At 44.5% G+C, this 17,112-nt stretch overlaps 1 protein-coding gene across 1 annotated transcript in view; it reads right to left on the bottom strand.

Moving 5' to 3' along the window:
• Positions 1–2,259: 2,259 nt before the first annotated feature.
• Positions 2,260–17,112, bottom strand: part of LOC311233781 (lipase member H-like) — a 34,836-nt gene continuing 19,983 nt past the window's right edge. Inside the window, exons 5-12 of the mRNA XM_084320801.1 lie at positions 14,071–14,179; positions 13,256–13,360; positions 12,266–12,355; positions 10,282–10,449; positions 9,920–10,009; positions 9,126–9,234; positions 5,942–6,115; positions 2,260–2,782 (exon numbers count right to left, since the gene is read on the bottom strand). Coding sequence (XP_084176927.1) covers positions 2,698–2,782; positions 5,942–6,115; positions 9,126–9,234; positions 9,920–10,009; positions 10,282–10,449; positions 12,266–12,355; positions 13,256–13,360; positions 14,071–14,179 — 930 coding nt within the window. The 3' untranslated portion in view covers positions 2,260–2,697. The remainder of the gene's footprint in view (positions 2,783–5,941; positions 6,116–9,125; positions 9,235–9,919; positions 10,010–10,281; positions 10,450–12,265; positions 12,356–13,255; positions 13,361–14,070; positions 14,180–17,112) is intronic.

Here is a 17,112-nt window from a genome sequence, read left to right as displayed (position 1 = left end):
TGATAATAATAATAATTATTATTATTATTATATGATGACTACGTCTCAAGATAAATGATTACATTAGATTCAAATGTAGTATACAGCACAACAAAAATAAGTTTGACATCCAACCAGAGAGCAAATCTAACAGTAAAGTGCAATAGTAATATACAATGTACAGGAGATTAAACTGGGTATAAAATATATAGATTAGTACTACTGAGTAATAGTGATAAACAGATGTATGTACACTACAGAGTTGTAGTATTAATATTTACAGTGATACAGGTATAAAGACACTATGGTAGTATATAAGTCATACTGGCCAGCAGCGTAACTAGTAAGAGTAGGTAAGGGATATGTACAGATATAGATATAGTATCTACAGATATGTAAAAATGAGGGTTATCATACAGAGTTATATGGTAGTCTACAGTATGAGGTACATGCTATCATAGTTATATGGTAGTCTACAGTATGCGATACATGCTATCATAGTTATATGGTAGTCTACAGTATGCGATACATGCTATCATACAGTTATATGGTAGTCTGTAGTAGGAGGTACATGCTATCATAGTTATATGGTAGTCTACAGTATGCGATACATGCTATCATACAGAGTTATATGGTAGTCTACAGTATGAGGTACATGCTATCATACAGTTATATGGTAGTCTGTAGTAGGAGGTACATGCTATCATAGTTATATGGTAGTCTACAGTATGAGGTACATGCTATCATACAGAGTTATATGGTAGTCTACAGTATGAGGTACATGCTATCATACAGTTATATGGTAGTCTGTAGTAGGAGGTACATGCTATCATAGTTATATGGTAGTCTACAGTATGCGATACATGCTATCATACAGAGTTATATGGTAGTCTATAGTACGAGATACATGCTATCATACAGTTATATGGTAGTCTATAGTATGAGATACATTCTATCATAGTTATATGATAATCTATAGTAGGAGGTACATGCTATCATACAGAGTTATATGTGTGTGGTCTAAAGTGTGTTAATATACAATAGTGTACTACACTACCTCTGGTATGGTGTCTCTAAATGGTTCTTTTATTTGTGACTCATGATGTTAAATGTTTCTTTCCGTGTCAGATGGATATGAAACGCATGAAGAAGCACATGTCTAAGAAATGAGCCGTCTGGAGAGAGCGTGTCTGAAGACAGCATGTCTGGAGAACTCCTGCTTCCTGCATCAGAGACATGGTTCCATTTCCTCTGTGACCTCGGGGGCCAAAGGCCCTCAGTAGAACACGCTTTATTCACCAGACATACCAGTGTTTTAGTTACAGAAACAGGAGGAAGTGACATGTAGTAGGTTCCGAGATGGAGACAACGGTTGGAAGGCAAGAACAACAATTATTAGTTAAAACAAGATTTTATTAAAAAAATATTACAAAATGTGGAAATGTCCCTTTTAGTAGGCTGGGTTAGAGCAGTCCTCCCTCGCCGGGTAGGAGGTGTCGGGGCGCCCTCTGGTGGACAGGGATGGGAATAGCCTGGCTTACCTAACAAATCATGCTCACTACTTGGCCAGTGTGGGTTTGACTTGTTTCTTAGATGAGCTAATTGCAGAATTGTAATTATCAGTGTTCCAATCAACTGAATCAAATCATTTGATTACAAAAAATAATCGTTACGTTTGAAGCACTAAGAGGACTCCGGTTCAGTCTGCAGACAGTAACATGTCTTTATGCTACATGTTTTAGCACACGTCTGTAAAGTGCTGCTTAATGACTCGTTACTTTACTAACAGGATGGTGCTGTTTCCTGAGTGTTGGAAATTAAAGCCTATGGTGTTCCTGTAACTAAAGTAAGAACACTTGATGTTCTCGTAACAGCATTTTGAAATGTTTACTCAGAGAGTTGACCTCAGTGTTTGTATTAGATATTTATTTCATGAATAAACCCTTCATGGGAAAGTTAACTTAAATGACAATGTTCATTTGTGTTTTTTTAATTCATGAAAATGGTTTAGATGTACATCTTAATCGATCAAATAATCGTTAGATGAATCCATAACTTTAAATAATGGTCAGTAGCAGCTCTATCATACTTTTCTCAAGGTGAGAACAAACAGTTAAATCATTTTATTTGTATTGTATTCTATTTGTATACTAATACTAAACCTTATTTTCGGTGACGTATTGGCCTTTTTTTGCCCCTTCTGTGTCTTATGGCAGGAAACATCATTTGAAGGTCATATTCTGTTCAAGAACACATGTAGGTTTCACATGTTTCTAGTGGAGGTTTCACATGTAGGTTTCACATGTTTCTAATGGAGGTTTCACGTGTAGGTTTCACATGTTTCTAATGGAGGTTTCACATGTAGGTTTTACATGTTTCTAATGGAGGTTTCACGTGTAGGTTTCACATGTTTCTACTGAAGGTTTCACATGTAGGTTTCACATGTTTCTAGTGGAGGTTTCACATGTAGGTTTCAGATGTTTCTAGTGGAGGTTTCACAAATTCACATGTTTCTAGTGAAGGCTTCACATGTAGGTTTCACATGTTTCTAGTGAAGGTTTCACATGTAGGTTTCAGATGCGACAAGGTCTCCTTCTCCTCATGCAGCAACGCCAATTCAGCACCTTCTGTCACTGAAAACGGCTAATCTGTGTCTCATTTGGGTTGGAGTCAGTCGACCTCCTGAAGTTGTATGATGCTAAGCTGCTAAACGGCACCTCAGAAGTTGGATTCTTCACAGGGAATGGGTCTGAAGGTCACTTCCTTGTTCTCCTCCAGAAGAACATCATATCGGCAGAGGGGTCTGTGTGGGAGGAGAGTCAGGTAGGTTTGTAAACACATCATTATATTCCTGATATAGTCCTGGCGGGTCTACTATTACTAATGGTCTACTATTACTATTACTGTTTTAAAGTGTCAACTCCTGGTCCTCACCTACAAAGCCCTTCACCAACTGACCCCATATCTCACTGACCACCTCTCCTCCTACCAACCCTCTCATCCCTCAGATCAACCTGCCTCCTCTCCTCCTACCAACCCTCTCAGTCCCTCAGTCTGCCTCTTCTCCTCCTATCAACCCTCTCAGTCCATCAGATCTACCTCAGCCTGCCTCCTCTCCTCCTACCAACCCTCTCATCCCTCAGATCCACCTGCCTCCTCTCCTCCTACCAACCCTCTCATCCCTCAGATCAACCTCAGCCTGCCTCCTCTCCTCCTACCAACCCTCTCATTCCTCAGATCCACCTGCCTCCTCTCCTCCTACCAACCCTCTCATCCCTCAGTCTGCCTCTTCTCCTCCTACCAACCCTCTCATCCCTCAGATCCACCTGCCTCCTCTCCTCCTACCAACCCTCTCAGTCCCTCAGTCTGCCTCTTCTCCTCCTACCAACCCTCTCAGTCCATCAGATCTACCTCAGCCTGCCTCTTCTCCTCCTACCAACCCTCTCATCCCTCAGATCCACCTGCCTCCTCTCCTCCTACCAACCCTCTCAGTCCCTCAGTCTGCCTCTTCTCCTCCTACCAACCCTCTCAGTCCATCAGATCTACCTCAGCCTGCCTCCTCTCCTCCTACCAACCCTCTCATCCCTCAGATCCACCTGCCTCCTCTCCTCCTACCAACCCTCCCAGTCTCTCAGATCTACCTGCCTCCTCTCCTCCTACCAACCCTCCCAGTCTCTCAGATCTACCTGCCTCCTCTCCTCCTACCAACCCTCTCATCCCTCAGATCTACCTCAGTCTACCTCCTCTCCACCCCCAAGTCCAACAGTCTCTCACCCAGGCTCTGGAACTCTCTCCACCAAGACATTAGAGACAGTTTTCCAGTCCCAGGGTTGTAGAAAAGGGACTTTAGTCAATACTGGGAATGTGGTGGTAATATGTTCTGTGTCTCCATGTCCTAGACATGTTACCTGTCTTCCTACATGTCCTAGACGTATCACCTGTCTTCCTACATGTGTCACCTGTCTTCCTACATGTCCTAGACCTGTTACCTGTCGTCCTACATGTCCTAGACCTGTTACCTGTCTTCCTACGTGTCCTAGACATGTTACCTGTCTTCCTACATGTCCTAGACATGTTACCTGTCTTCCTACATGTCCTAGACCTGTTACCTGTCTTCCTACGTGTCATGTTACCTGTCTTCCTACATGTCCTAGACATGTTACCTGTCTTCCTACGTGTCCTAGACATGTCACCTGTCTTCCTACATGTCCTAGACGTGTTACCTGTCTTCCTACATGTCCTAGACGTGTTACCTGTCTTCCTACATGTCCTAGACCTGTTACCTGTCTTCCTACATGTCCTAGACCTGTTACCTGTCTTCCTACATGTCCTACATGTGTTACCTGTCTTCCTACATGTCCTAGACGTGTTACCTGTCTTCCTACATGTCCTAGACATGTCACCTGTCTTCCTACATGTCCTAGACCTGTTACCTGTCTTCCTACATGTCCTACATGTGTCACCTGTCTTCCTACATGTCCTAGACCTGTTACCTGTCTTCCTACATGTCCTAGACCTGTTACCTGTCTTCCTACATGTCCTAGACCTGTTACCTGTCTTCCTACATGTCCTAGACGTGTTACCTGTCTTCCTACATGTCCTAGACCTGTTACCTGTCTTCCTACATGTCCTAGACCTGTTACCTGTCTTCCTACATGTCCTAGACCTGTTACCTGTCTTCCTACATGTCCTAGACCTGTTACCTGTCTTCCTACATGTCCTAGACGTATCACCTGTCTTCCTACATGTGTTACCTGTCTTCCTACATGTCCTAGACCTGTTACCTGTCTTCCTACATGTCCTACATGTGTTACCTGTCTTCCTACGTGTCCTAGATATGTTACCTGTCTTCCTACATGTCCTAGACCTGTTACCTGTCTTCCTACATGTCCTAGTGCAGATGTGTACCTGTCTTCTTACATGTCCTAGACCTGGTACCTGTCTTCCTACATGTCCTAGACCGGTTACCTGTCTTCCTACATGTCCTAGACCTGTTACCTGTCTTCCTACATGTCCTAGACGTGTTACCTGTCTTCCTACATGTCCTAGACCTGTTACCTGTCTTCCTACATGTCCTACATGTGTTACCTGTCTTCCTACGTGTCCTAGACCTGTTACCTGTCTTCCTACATGTCCTACATGTGTTACCTGTCTTCCTACGTGTCCTAGATATGTTACCTGTCTTCCTACATGTCCTAGACCTGTTACCTGTCTTCCTACATGTCCTAGTGCAGATGTGTACCTGTCTTCCTACATGTCCTAGACGTGTTACCTGTCTTCCTACATGTCCTAGACCTGTTACCTGTCTTCCTACATGTCCTAGACATGTTACCTGTCTTCCTACATGTCCTAGACATGTTACCTGTCTTCCTACATGTCCTAGTGCAGATGTGTACCTGTCTTCTTACATGTCCTAGACCTGGTACCTGTCTTCCTACATGTCCTAGACCTGTTACCTGTCTTCCTACATGTCCTAGACCTGTTACCTGTCTTCCTACATGTCCTAGACATGTTACCTGTCTTCCTACATGTCCTAGACGTGTTACCTGTCTTCCTACATGTCCTAGTGCAGATGTGTTACCTGTAGGGGTGTAAAGGTACGCGTATCCGTACCGAACCGAACCGTTTCAGTGTGTACCGTACCGTACGACTGTGTAGTGTACCGAACGAATACAACAGTATGTTAACCACTAACGACCGCCCACCGGGGGCTGTTTTTTTCACAATCGAATATAATAATAATAGTTTTTTAAAGAAATGTACAAGTCGATTATTAATTTCAATATAGAATATTCGTTGACAGCCCTACAAGTACAATTCGTTACTGCACACTACACCACCCCTGAGTGGAACATGGAAAGCCAAACTTTCCCCCACTGTACCGAAAACCCGTACCGAACCTTGACTTCAAAACCGAGGTACGTACCATACCATGGTTTTTGTGTACCGTTACACCCCTTACCTGTCTTCACGCTCCAGGTGCTGGAGACGGAGGCGCAGCACACGAAGTTTATATCTGGGCTTGAGGACGTTCCCGCTGGAGAACGTGATGGAGACCTTCTGCACCGACGGGAGATCCGTGTCGAACTGGGCCAGCAGCCGCGTGTCCGTGTACTTCTGGAACCTGGACGCTTTACTGAAAACACACACGGCAGACAGGCTGTAGTTACACTCGTTTCAACGTTATTTATATCCAAGTAACAGATCTGGACCAGACATTGGACCTCAGTCAACAACGTTCTCATAAGTTTCCTCGTAAATAACCTCGTAGGAAGTTCGTGAGAGAAAACCTACGATAGGGTCCCCCCCAGAGTCATCAACGCGTGGAGAGGTGCTCTTTAAATTAAGTTGCCAAAGTGATAGCAGCTGCAAACTCCTTGAATGAAGTACGGCGAGGGCTGTGTGCAAAACGGAAGTGAGAGGCTCAACATTGCATCTGTGCTGTGCTGACAACGTATTCAACAGGTAGCATGGAAGACAATTAGCATGTTCTTGGTATCTAGATTCAAGATTCAAGAGTTTATTCATCACATACATACCAGGGCATACAGTGAAATGCGGTTGGCCATGCCCGCTACGATTGTGCAATAAAACAATAGTAATAGTAGTAATAATAATAAGATAACTAGAATAGACATGATAAATAGACACTCCCTCAGACTGTCCGAGACTCTCCCTCACTCTCCACCTTTAAATCCCGACTCAAAACCTACCTGTTCTCCCAAGAATACAACCTTCCCTACCCATAACCACCCTCCTCCAACCTACCACCTCCCTTTCCCCTTCCCTACTTTCTCTCCCTCTCCTGCCCCCCCCCCCCCCCCCCCCCCCCTCCCCTCGGTTTCCTTACTTCCCTGACTGTTCCCCTACTGGACTATGTATCTGTTACTTGTTACCCGTTGGTTTTATGTCCTGCGTATTCTTACTGTTGCTTATTCCCTGTGGTTCTTTGTTTCTCTGTTCATTTGTTTTGCTCATTGTCCGTGTCTTTGGGTTCTTGAAAAGTGCTTTATAAATAAAATGTATTATTATTATTATTATTATGTTAATAAATCACTTAAAGGTACTGGATTCTGGGGCGCCCTCGTGGCGCAACGCGTAGTGCCTCGCACACTCACACGGCCGTCCCGGGTTCGCCTCCCGCTCCCAGTGACATTAGCTGCATGTCTTCCCCACATCTCCTCCCGTTTGCCCTCGCCTCTGTCGGCCCTGCGTGACCAATATAAGCTGTAAAAATGCTAAAAAAATATATAATTCCTATACAATGTGCAGTTTTGTCCCTATGATATACTCGCTGTTACTAACTATACTATGCAACAATCACAACAAGTTATTTTGTTAAAGTGTCCTTTTCCCCTTCCTTTAAAGTGTCCTTTTCTTGTGTGTTTAAAGTGACCTATGGTGCGTTTGTGTGTGAGCGAGTGCAGAATGTTGTGTTGTGTGTGTGTATGTGTGTGTGTATGTGTGTGGAGAGATCAGTGTTCTGATGGCCTGAGGGAAGAAGCTGAGCCTTAGTCTCTCTGTTCTTGCTGCATATATACGGAGGCGCTTGCCTGACCGCAGCAGCTTGAACAGGCTGTTGTTGGGGTGGTGAGGGTCCTTCATTATTCTGCAGGCTCTGGATTTGCACCTCCTGTTGTATAAGTCCTGCAGGCGTGGTCTCAGGGTATGTATTCCCAGTGTCAGAAATATTGTGTCTGTTACTAGGCTTGAGTCAATTGTAATGAATAAATTAACTTTTTTCCCTTTTATTTTTTCCTCTTTGACGGTGAATAATACCATGCTAAAATTTACCAGACATGAACAATTTTGCTCATTCAGCACCTTCTTGAGATCACGTGTACAAAAAATCTAAGCAAATGAATAAAGGGCAGATGATTTACAGGAGGTTTTGTAGATACAGTAGTGAATTCTGCCATCTGGACACATGCCATTTGAAATATGATTATCAGGCCTATAAATTACCTTACCAAATCACACATCTATGGATCGGGTCAAATCTCCCCTTTCCAATGGCAGAGTTCAATCTGGATTTAGTACCACCAGGCGCGCCTGACAGGGCAGCAAAAATCTACTGAATCTACTGAAATCTACTGTAAGTACAGTTACTTTTTTATAATGTCATCAGATTGCAATGCGTTTTTTTGCTAGACATTTACAGAAAAGTAGAGAAACGAACTGCGTTATATTTTATGGCAATAACGTTCAGGTTTGTTCCACCCGTGAGATATGATCTTGAATAATGAGAGAAAAAAGCTTCACGCTAGAAGTCAGATGATTGACAGGGGCTGGCGTGAGCTGGGAAGTGTCGTTTTTTGAAATTCTAAAGCCCTGGGTCTCTTCTCTCAAAAGACTACACTCAAGTTAGGTTGGGCCAAGGCCTCGCATCAATATGCGCCTTTTTCCGCCTCGATGCACTGAGATTTCTATAAACTCATATTTCACTAATAACACTTAAAATCATTGGTAAACAAACATAGTGCTAAAAATATAAACTTTGACTGCTGTTGATGATCATGATGTAGTGATGACTTTACTGACCCCGACCCTATCAGAACATCACATTGAGTCAGTAGTGAAGGGGTTAAATGGTATAGCTTAGTGTCAGGGGGTCAACATGAAAAAGCAAGTCATAGCAGAAGTGTTACCTAGGGTTAGGGTTACCAAGCGCCAAAACAAGGGTGTGGTCCTAACTTTGCATAGTTAGTTCCTCATCTCAAGACTAACACCCGGCCGGTGACCAACCGTCAGCAGTGTCACAACACAATACAACACTTGACCCTTAGATAGACACTTGATGAACATTACTCGTAATTGGCCAATTGTGTGCAAGCACATCCCCTGTACAGGGCGGTCCCAGTCCAAGAAGATAAGCTGTATATATATATATATATCAAAACCCGGAAACGTTGGACACTCTTGTGTGAGCAGGAGTCCAGCGCTGAGGCATTACTTGTGAAACTCTGAAACCTGAAATAAATATCCTCAAAGAAATAACTCGTGTGTACTCCTTGACCGACGGCAGAATTAAAGAACCCGGGTGGGACGAGCGAGACTTAAAGGTCCAGTCCTAACAGTAGTGATGACTTTACTAACCCTGACCCTATCAGAACATCACATTGGGTCAGTAGTGATGATTGACTTACTGGTTAATGGTTGCCACTGCTTCTCTCCCATCACCATGTAGCTTGATGGTAATGTAGCCCCAGTGTACGTCTTGGTTCCAGGTAACAACATCCAGCCTGTAGTTTGTCCCTGAGGACGAGTACAGAAGATTAGAGGGGAGGGGTTCCAAATAAAGACAGGAATGTTTTACATTGTTCCCGGTTTGATTCCCTGCTACTCTTGGGCAGCGCGTCAAAGTGTCCTTTGAGCAAGACACTTAACCTCTTGAGCCCTAGCCCTATTTTCTGAGAATCCGCCTACTAACTGCGTTCTAATTTATTCCAATAACATTCAGGTTTGTGGTAGATAATCCCAAAAAATAAGATAAATAAAAAAGTTCATCCACAAGTAATTTGATTGACAGGAGCTGGCTTGAGGGTATTGCCGTTTTTCGAAATTCCAACGCCATTCGAAAGCTCTGGGTCTCCGCTCCTCATATGACCACAAACAAAATGGCAGCTCGCATTTCCATTCGTCGATATTCGCTAGTTTCTGAATACATTTCCAAAACTGATATTTCACTAATAACACTTTAACCTATTGGTAAACAAACGTATTGTTGAAAATATACACTGTTTTGACAGGATTAGGGTCTTTACTCTTGGCTACATTTGAAAAAAATCATACAGTCTGCGTGATGTCATAAAGAGGTTAACTCCCGATGAACAGGTTGGCACCTCGAATGGTTGCCTCCACCATCGGTGTGTGAAGGGTGAGTGAATGTAAAATGCTTTGGATAAAAGAGATGTATAAATACACCATTTATTCCACTTACTGCAGAATGGTGACTCTTGATTGGTGGTGAAGAAAGCCTTAGTTTGGCCCAAAGTCAGCAGGGTGTCCTTCCACCTGATGATGTCATATCCTGGAACAGGTAAAAGACAGGTACAGTTACATGGTGAGGTCACAGTGAGGACGCGGTACAGTTACATGGTGAGGTCACAGTGAGGTCACAGTACAGGTACAGTTACATGGTGAGGTCACAGTATGAATGTTTTCTACCTTTAAGATTTTAGCACCTTTAAGACTATTGCCCAATAGTCTAATTGCCCAAATGAATGATTCATGCTTATAGATAAATATAATATATATTTTAATGTTCTATAATATCTGATGTAATATTTGTGCAAAACCAACCAAAGATGGGGCAGCCTGCAGCACCAAAACCCTGGCAGCCTAAACAGCGGCCGTCCAGGAAGTCTGCGTAGGACTGGCAAGGGAAGGCCCTGTGAGCACAGGTGCGGTTCAGGGAGCCCAGGTAGAGGAACACTGACCTCTGGTGGTCACATTTAAAATAGGCTCCTCCTGGAAGAGAGAGAAAGGGGATTATGATACGACAGGCAGGCAGGCATACTGTACAGTCCTGAAATAGAAGTCAGTATACATGACAATGAGACCTCTGGGATGAAACGCTCACCAGAACGTCAGCAAAACAAAAGAGATGATTGTGGACTTTAGGAAGTCGGGGGTCAGGGACTACAGCACAGGGTATTGCACTACCACCCCTGCAGGTTCTATACAACAAGAGGTGCAAATCCAGAGCCTGCAGAATAATGAAAGACCCTCACCGACCACCCCAACAACAGCCTGTTCATGCTGCGGTCAGGCAGACGCCTGCGGACACCAGCTACTAGGACAGAGAGACTTCGGCTCAGCTTCTTCCCCCAGGCCATCAGAGCCTTGAACACTGAACTCTCCACACACAAGCACACATGAGCACACACATGACACACACTGTACATGCTCACACACTAGCAGCCACTTTAACATGAGAAAACACACACTCATGCTGCACATGCTCACACTTATGGTCACTTTACAAAAGGAAAGGTCAGTTTAAGAATAGTATAGTATAACTTGAGATTGTATAATATAGCATTGTATAGCAGTGTACATAAAGACCCAGTGCCTCATCCGTAGCTAACAGTGTATTGCACTACCACAGGATCTAGCATGTCCTATACCATGCTCTGTAAATAACTCATGTACATATACCGATATGCCCTACTTTGTTTACTTGTTTTATTGCACAATGTCGTTCTATTGGATTCTATTATATATTACTATTGTATTATGCACATCGTTGCGGGCAAGACCCCCCGCATTTCATTGTATACTTGTATGCCGTGACAAATAAAACTCTTGACTTGACTTGACAGCCCCCATCAGCATCGACGGGGCACCGGTCGAGAGAGTGAACAGTTTTAAGTACCTCGGAGTCCATATATCCGAGGACTTGACATGGACCACCACACACATTGACAGTGTAGTCAAGAAGGCACAACAACGCCTCTACTTCCTTAGGTGCCTAAGGAAGTTCAACGTGAGTCAGAAGATCCTTAAGAACTTCTACTCATGCACAATAGAGAGCATCCTGACTGGCAATATCACCTCCTGGTTTGGGAATAGCACCGCACAAGACCGTAGCAGACTACAGAGTGTGGCCCGTTCAGCCGAACGCACAATTGGAGGTGGGCTTCCCACTCTCCAAGACATTTACAACAAGCATTGCAGGAGTAAGGCTAAGATAATAATAAAAGATTCTAGCCACCCAAACAACTGCCTCTTTGAACTGCTGCGGTCAGGCAAGCGATACCGGAGTCTCATGGCAAGCACAGAGAGACTCAGAAGGAGCTTCTATCCCCAGGCCATCAGGATGCTCAATGACCATAACACTATGTAACAAACCATCAAATACACTCACAGCACACACATCCACACGTACACACTCACTTTAAATAAACAACTCACTGTAGCACCCACTTTACCCACTTTAGACACTTTAACACACTTTATATTTATTGGTAAACTCATCAACTCATACCTCATACTCATACCTCATTGATTGATTGAACATTTTAGATTGCAGAATGGGTACAATACAGTACAGCTCAAGGGGTGTGGTAACTGTACGTTGGATTATCCACGGAAACCTTACTTGGTCCCAAGAAGAGGGTCTTGTGTATTATTGGGTTAGGACATTTACTGTACATTGGAGGGGGTTGGGTTAGGACATTTACAGGGGCCAGTTTTTGCACTCATTGCACCTTACCCTAAGTTGTACCTCATCCCATTTCTGCATTGTACTGTATATTGTATTGTAAGAAGATGGAACACTCACCGGAGAAGATAGTCTTGGGACAGCCAGGCTGGTCCGCTCCGCCGTTAGCATAGAAATCGATGTGACCCAGAGGTTTTCTGAAGCCCAGCGCTGGGAAAGACACGTCATGTCGTTATGGAACGATGAATAAGGTGTTTCTGATTCTGATAGCTCATTCAGCTTTAGGTACAATAAAAGGAAACAATTGTTATACATGTAACTCTAGTTATACGAGTTAGCGCAGAGCTTCAAGACTAGGACACTATAGTGAATCCCCAACAGTCATTGGCACCTGAACATCAGTCTATTTTCCAGCCAGCCTATCACAGACAGTACACGGGTTAGGGTAATGGCTGTTGGGGATTTACCCAGAGTGCTACAGTAGCTTTGAGGCGCAGTGCTAACCATATATAACCTTGAAATGTTTCAAATGACAACAGTGGATGTAACACATTAATAATAATAATAATAATAATAATAATAATAATAATAATAATAATAATAATAATAATAATAATAATAATAATAATAGCTTAATTTTATATAGCGCCTTTCAAAAGACCCAAGGTCGCTTTACATAGGGGGAAAAAATAACAAAAGTAACAAACACAAAGTACTGTCCGTCTGCAACACTACTATCACCGACATCTAAGAAGGGAGATCCCCCCTTGAACGGCCCTTCTAAGGTTTCTCTCCTCCACATTGCCTGTGGAGCTTTTTTTCCCTATTGTTAGGTTTTAGTGAGTTTTTCCTTACCTTCGCGTGGGGTATGTCTGGGAGTGCTTGCATTCTTTCATTTATTTGCATTCATCTAAAAAATGTTTGGACCCTATGGTGTTCTTGTTCTGTTCTTGACTTATTGTTATGTTGTCTTCTTGACTTGTTTAAAGAAGACCTGTACGGCCCATGGGGACATTAACGTGTGTTGTCGGGCCCTATAAATAAATTTGATTTGATTTGATTTGATTTAACATACTTTTAGTACATACATTAGTCAGCAGAGCAGCTTACCGTCCATGTCTGTGTGCAACACGTCCACGAACTCTGCATCTGAGGGATCCAGGCAGTTCTCTGGCTTGGCTCGGTTAGTGAACTGAGGTCCGGCAGCATCCAGAGCTGTAAACAGTGAGGTTTAACCCTTACTTAACCAGGTTTAACCCTTATTTAACCAGCTTTAACCCTTACTTAACCAGGTTTAACCCTTATTTAACCAGCGTTAACCCTTAATTAACCAGGTTTAACCCTTAATTAACCAGGTTTAACCCTTATTTAACCAGGTCTAACCCTTACTTAACCAGGTTTAACCCTTATTTAACCAGGTTTAACCCTTACTTAACCAGGTTTAACCCTTATTTAACCAGGTTTAACCCTTACTTAACCAGGTGTAACCCTTATTTAACCAGGTTTAACCCTTATTTAACCAGGTTTAACCCTTACTTAACCAGGTTTAACCCTTATTTAACCAGGTTTAACCCTTACTTAACCAGGTTTAACCCTTATTTAACCAGGTTTAACCCTTATTTAAGCAGGTTTAACCCTTATTTAACCGGCTAGTAGACTAAGAACACATTGTTATTTACCCAGCTAGTAGACTAAGAACACATTCTTATTTAACCAGCTAGTAGACTAAGAACACATTCTTATTTAACCAGCTAGTAGACTAAGAACACAATCTTATTTAACCAGCTAGTAGACTAAGAAAAAGATTATTATTTGATCTATTATTAAGTAATAGTGCTGTACCAAATATAATTATTTTGGCTTCTGTTGAGGTTTTTGAATGCACCACATTACTGACATTTCCACATAAAAAATATTAAACATACCTGTAATTCTTCCAATCTTTCCATTCAGCTTGGCGCCTACAAAGCCTGATATGTGGGCTCCCAGACTCACGCCCACCATGTGGATGGAGTGCAGAGAGCAGCCATGTTCCTGAAAGAGTTACATTCATGATTTCACCTGCCACCTTGAAGCACTGCACTGACCAGCTGTCCCCAGTGTTCACTAACATTTTTAACACCTCACTGGAGCTGTGTCGGGTCCCAGCATGTTTTAAGGCCTCGACCATCATCCCCGTCCCCAAGAAGGCCAAGGTCACAGGCCTTAACGACTACAGACCGGTCGCCCTGACGTCTGTGGTCATGAAGGTCTTTGAGCGCCTTGTCCTGGCCCACCTGAAGTCCACCACAGACCCTCTCCTGGACCCCCTGCAGTTTGCATACAGAGCCAACCGTTCCACGGACGATGCTGTGAACATGGCTCTGCATTATGTCCTGGAACACCTGGACACTGCAGGGATCTACGCCAGGATTCTGTTGGTGGACTTCAGCTCGGCCTTCAACACCATCCTCCCGCACATCCTGAAGCACCAGATGTCCCTGCTGCAGGTGCCGGACTCTACCTGCAGGTGGATTACGGACTTCCTGACAAACAGGTCACAGCGGGTAAAGTTGGGAATTAACATCTCCGATCCCAAGTCCATCAGCACTGGCTCCCCACAGGGCTGCGTTCTGTCCCCACTACTATTCTCCCTGTACACCAACAGCTGCGTCTCTCTGCACCCCTCGGTCAAACTCCTGAAGTTTGCGGACGACACCACCCTGGTGGGTCTCATATCCAGGGGGGACGAGTCCGCCTACAGGAGGGAGATCGAGAGGCTGCTGAGCTGGTGCAGCTGCAACAACCTGGACCTCAACGCCCAGAAAACAGTGGAGATGGTAGTGGACTTCAGGCGGAAGGCAGCCCCCCCCCTCCCCGATCATTCTGGGAGGCACCCCGGTGGCCTCTGTGGAGTCCTGCCGCTTCCTCGGCATGACACTCTCCCGGGACCTGAAATGGGAGCCGAACACCATCGCTCTCAATAAAAAGGCCCGGAAGAGGATGTTCTTCCTTCGTCAGCTGAGGAAGTTTAGGCTGCCGAGGACTATGATGGTCCAGTTCTACACTGCCATCATCCAGTCCATCCTCACCCTCTCCATCATCACCTGGTTCCCTGCAGCCACGGTCAGGGACAAGGCCAAGCTGCAGCGGGTGATCCGATCAGCGGAGAGGGTGATCGGCTGCCCCCTTCCCTCCCTCGAGTCCCTACACTCCACCAGGGCCTTGAGGAGGGCGAGGAAGATCATGGCAGACCCCGCCCACCCGGGTCACAACCTCTTCACCGTGCTCCCCCACGGCAGGCGGCTACGGCTGCCCAAGACATTAAAGTCCCGCCATTCCCCTCAGCAGCTCGCCTGGTAAACGAGTCAGGTGTCCCCCTGCTCCCCCCCTCTATGGCGAGCTGCTAGGGCTGGACCTCTGGACTTGAACTATGCTGCACTGTTTCCATGTCCCCTACCACTGCACTTTTTACAGTCTTATTGTTGTCTCACTGTTCGGTCCTGTCTTGCACTTTACTTATAATTATTTATCTACTGTTGTATTGTTCTAAATTGTGAAACGCATGCACTGTAATCGTCAAATCACGTTCCATTTGTACTGCAATATGGTGAGTAAAGTAATCTGAATCTGAATCTGAATCTGACATCCACCATTTGAGACCCCCTGTCCCTGTCTCTCTGAGTGGATGTCTCGAGTGATAGTGTGTTGACATACAGATTGCAGCGACTGTTCTACCTCATACTGGATCTGAGCACCACTGGCGCCATGGATCTGCTTCATGCCGTCTTCAGTCTGACCTACAGCGTCTAACCATGCCGCTCTACTTCACCTCGTTCTGAGTGGTTCTCCTGCTCCCCGGGGGGAGTGGCCCTGAGCCACCGTCTTGTATCTCATCCTGTATACCAGCGCTTGTAGTCCCATGCCTCTTTGTTCTTAGTTCCATTTATTACTGCCATTTTATATGCTACAGTAACAGTAACAGCCTCGACTGCAGTGGCTATTCTTCCTCAAACCGGTTCACAGGCGCGATGGATCCACCCTACGTCGCCCTCAGTTGACCGGCATCTAACCGTGCCCGCTCTACCTCAACTGGATCTGAGTGGTTCTCCTGCCCCCTGGGGAATGTGACTCTGACACTTTGAGCTCCGAGCCTTGACTTTTAGCCTTTATCTTATTTGCATCTAGTTTTCCTATGCTTTTTTTGTTGTTGTTCTTAGCTCTATTTATTTTAACAAAAAATATATTGTTTGTACCTTAAATACCATTGCTACCATGTATGTATAATTCTATATATACGGTATGTGTTTCATTACATGTATATATACATACATACCAATTATTCGCCTGTTCTATTCTCCATCCATCTATCATCCATAGAAACACTATATTATCACTATATTATCACCAACATCCAGGTGGGGGGTCCCCTTTGAACAGCTCTGAGGTTTCTCTCCTCCACGCCGCCTGTGGTGCTTTTTTCCCCTCCTATTGCTAGGTTTTTAGTGAGTCGTTCCTTATCTTCATCGGGGGGAAGTCTGGGAGCGTCGCATATTTGGATTTTATGGTGGTTTTTGTTCTTGATCTATTGTGATAAGATTCCTCTTGTACAGCCCATGGGGGCTATTCCATCTAACCCTAAATATATCTGATTAACCCATTCTGTACCTGCATGGTGTGGATGAAGGTGAGGTTCTGTACCTGCATGGTGTGAGGTTCTGTACCTGCATGGTGTGAGGTTCTGTACCTGCATGGTGTGGGGTTCTGTACCTGCATGGTGTGGGGTTCTGTACCTGCATGGTGTGAGGTTCTGTACCTGCATGGTGTGGGGTTCTGTACCTGCATGGTGTGAGGTTCTGTACCTGCATGGTGTGGGGTTCTGTACCTGCATGGTGTGGGGTTCTGTACCTGCATGGTGTGAGGTTCTGTACCTGCATGGTGTGGGGTTCTGTACCTGCATGGTGTGAGGTTCTGTACCTGCATGGTGT

The sequence above is a fragment of the Notolepis coatsorum genome, assembly GCF_963971535.1.
Source record: "Notolepis coatsorum genome assembly, chromosome: 8".
Lineage (NCBI taxonomy): Eukaryota > Metazoa > Chordata > Actinopteri > Aulopiformes > Paralepididae > Notolepis > Notolepis coatsorum.
The sequence above is the reverse complement of the archived record's forward strand: the minus strand, read 5'-3'. Positions and strand labels throughout refer to the sequence as shown.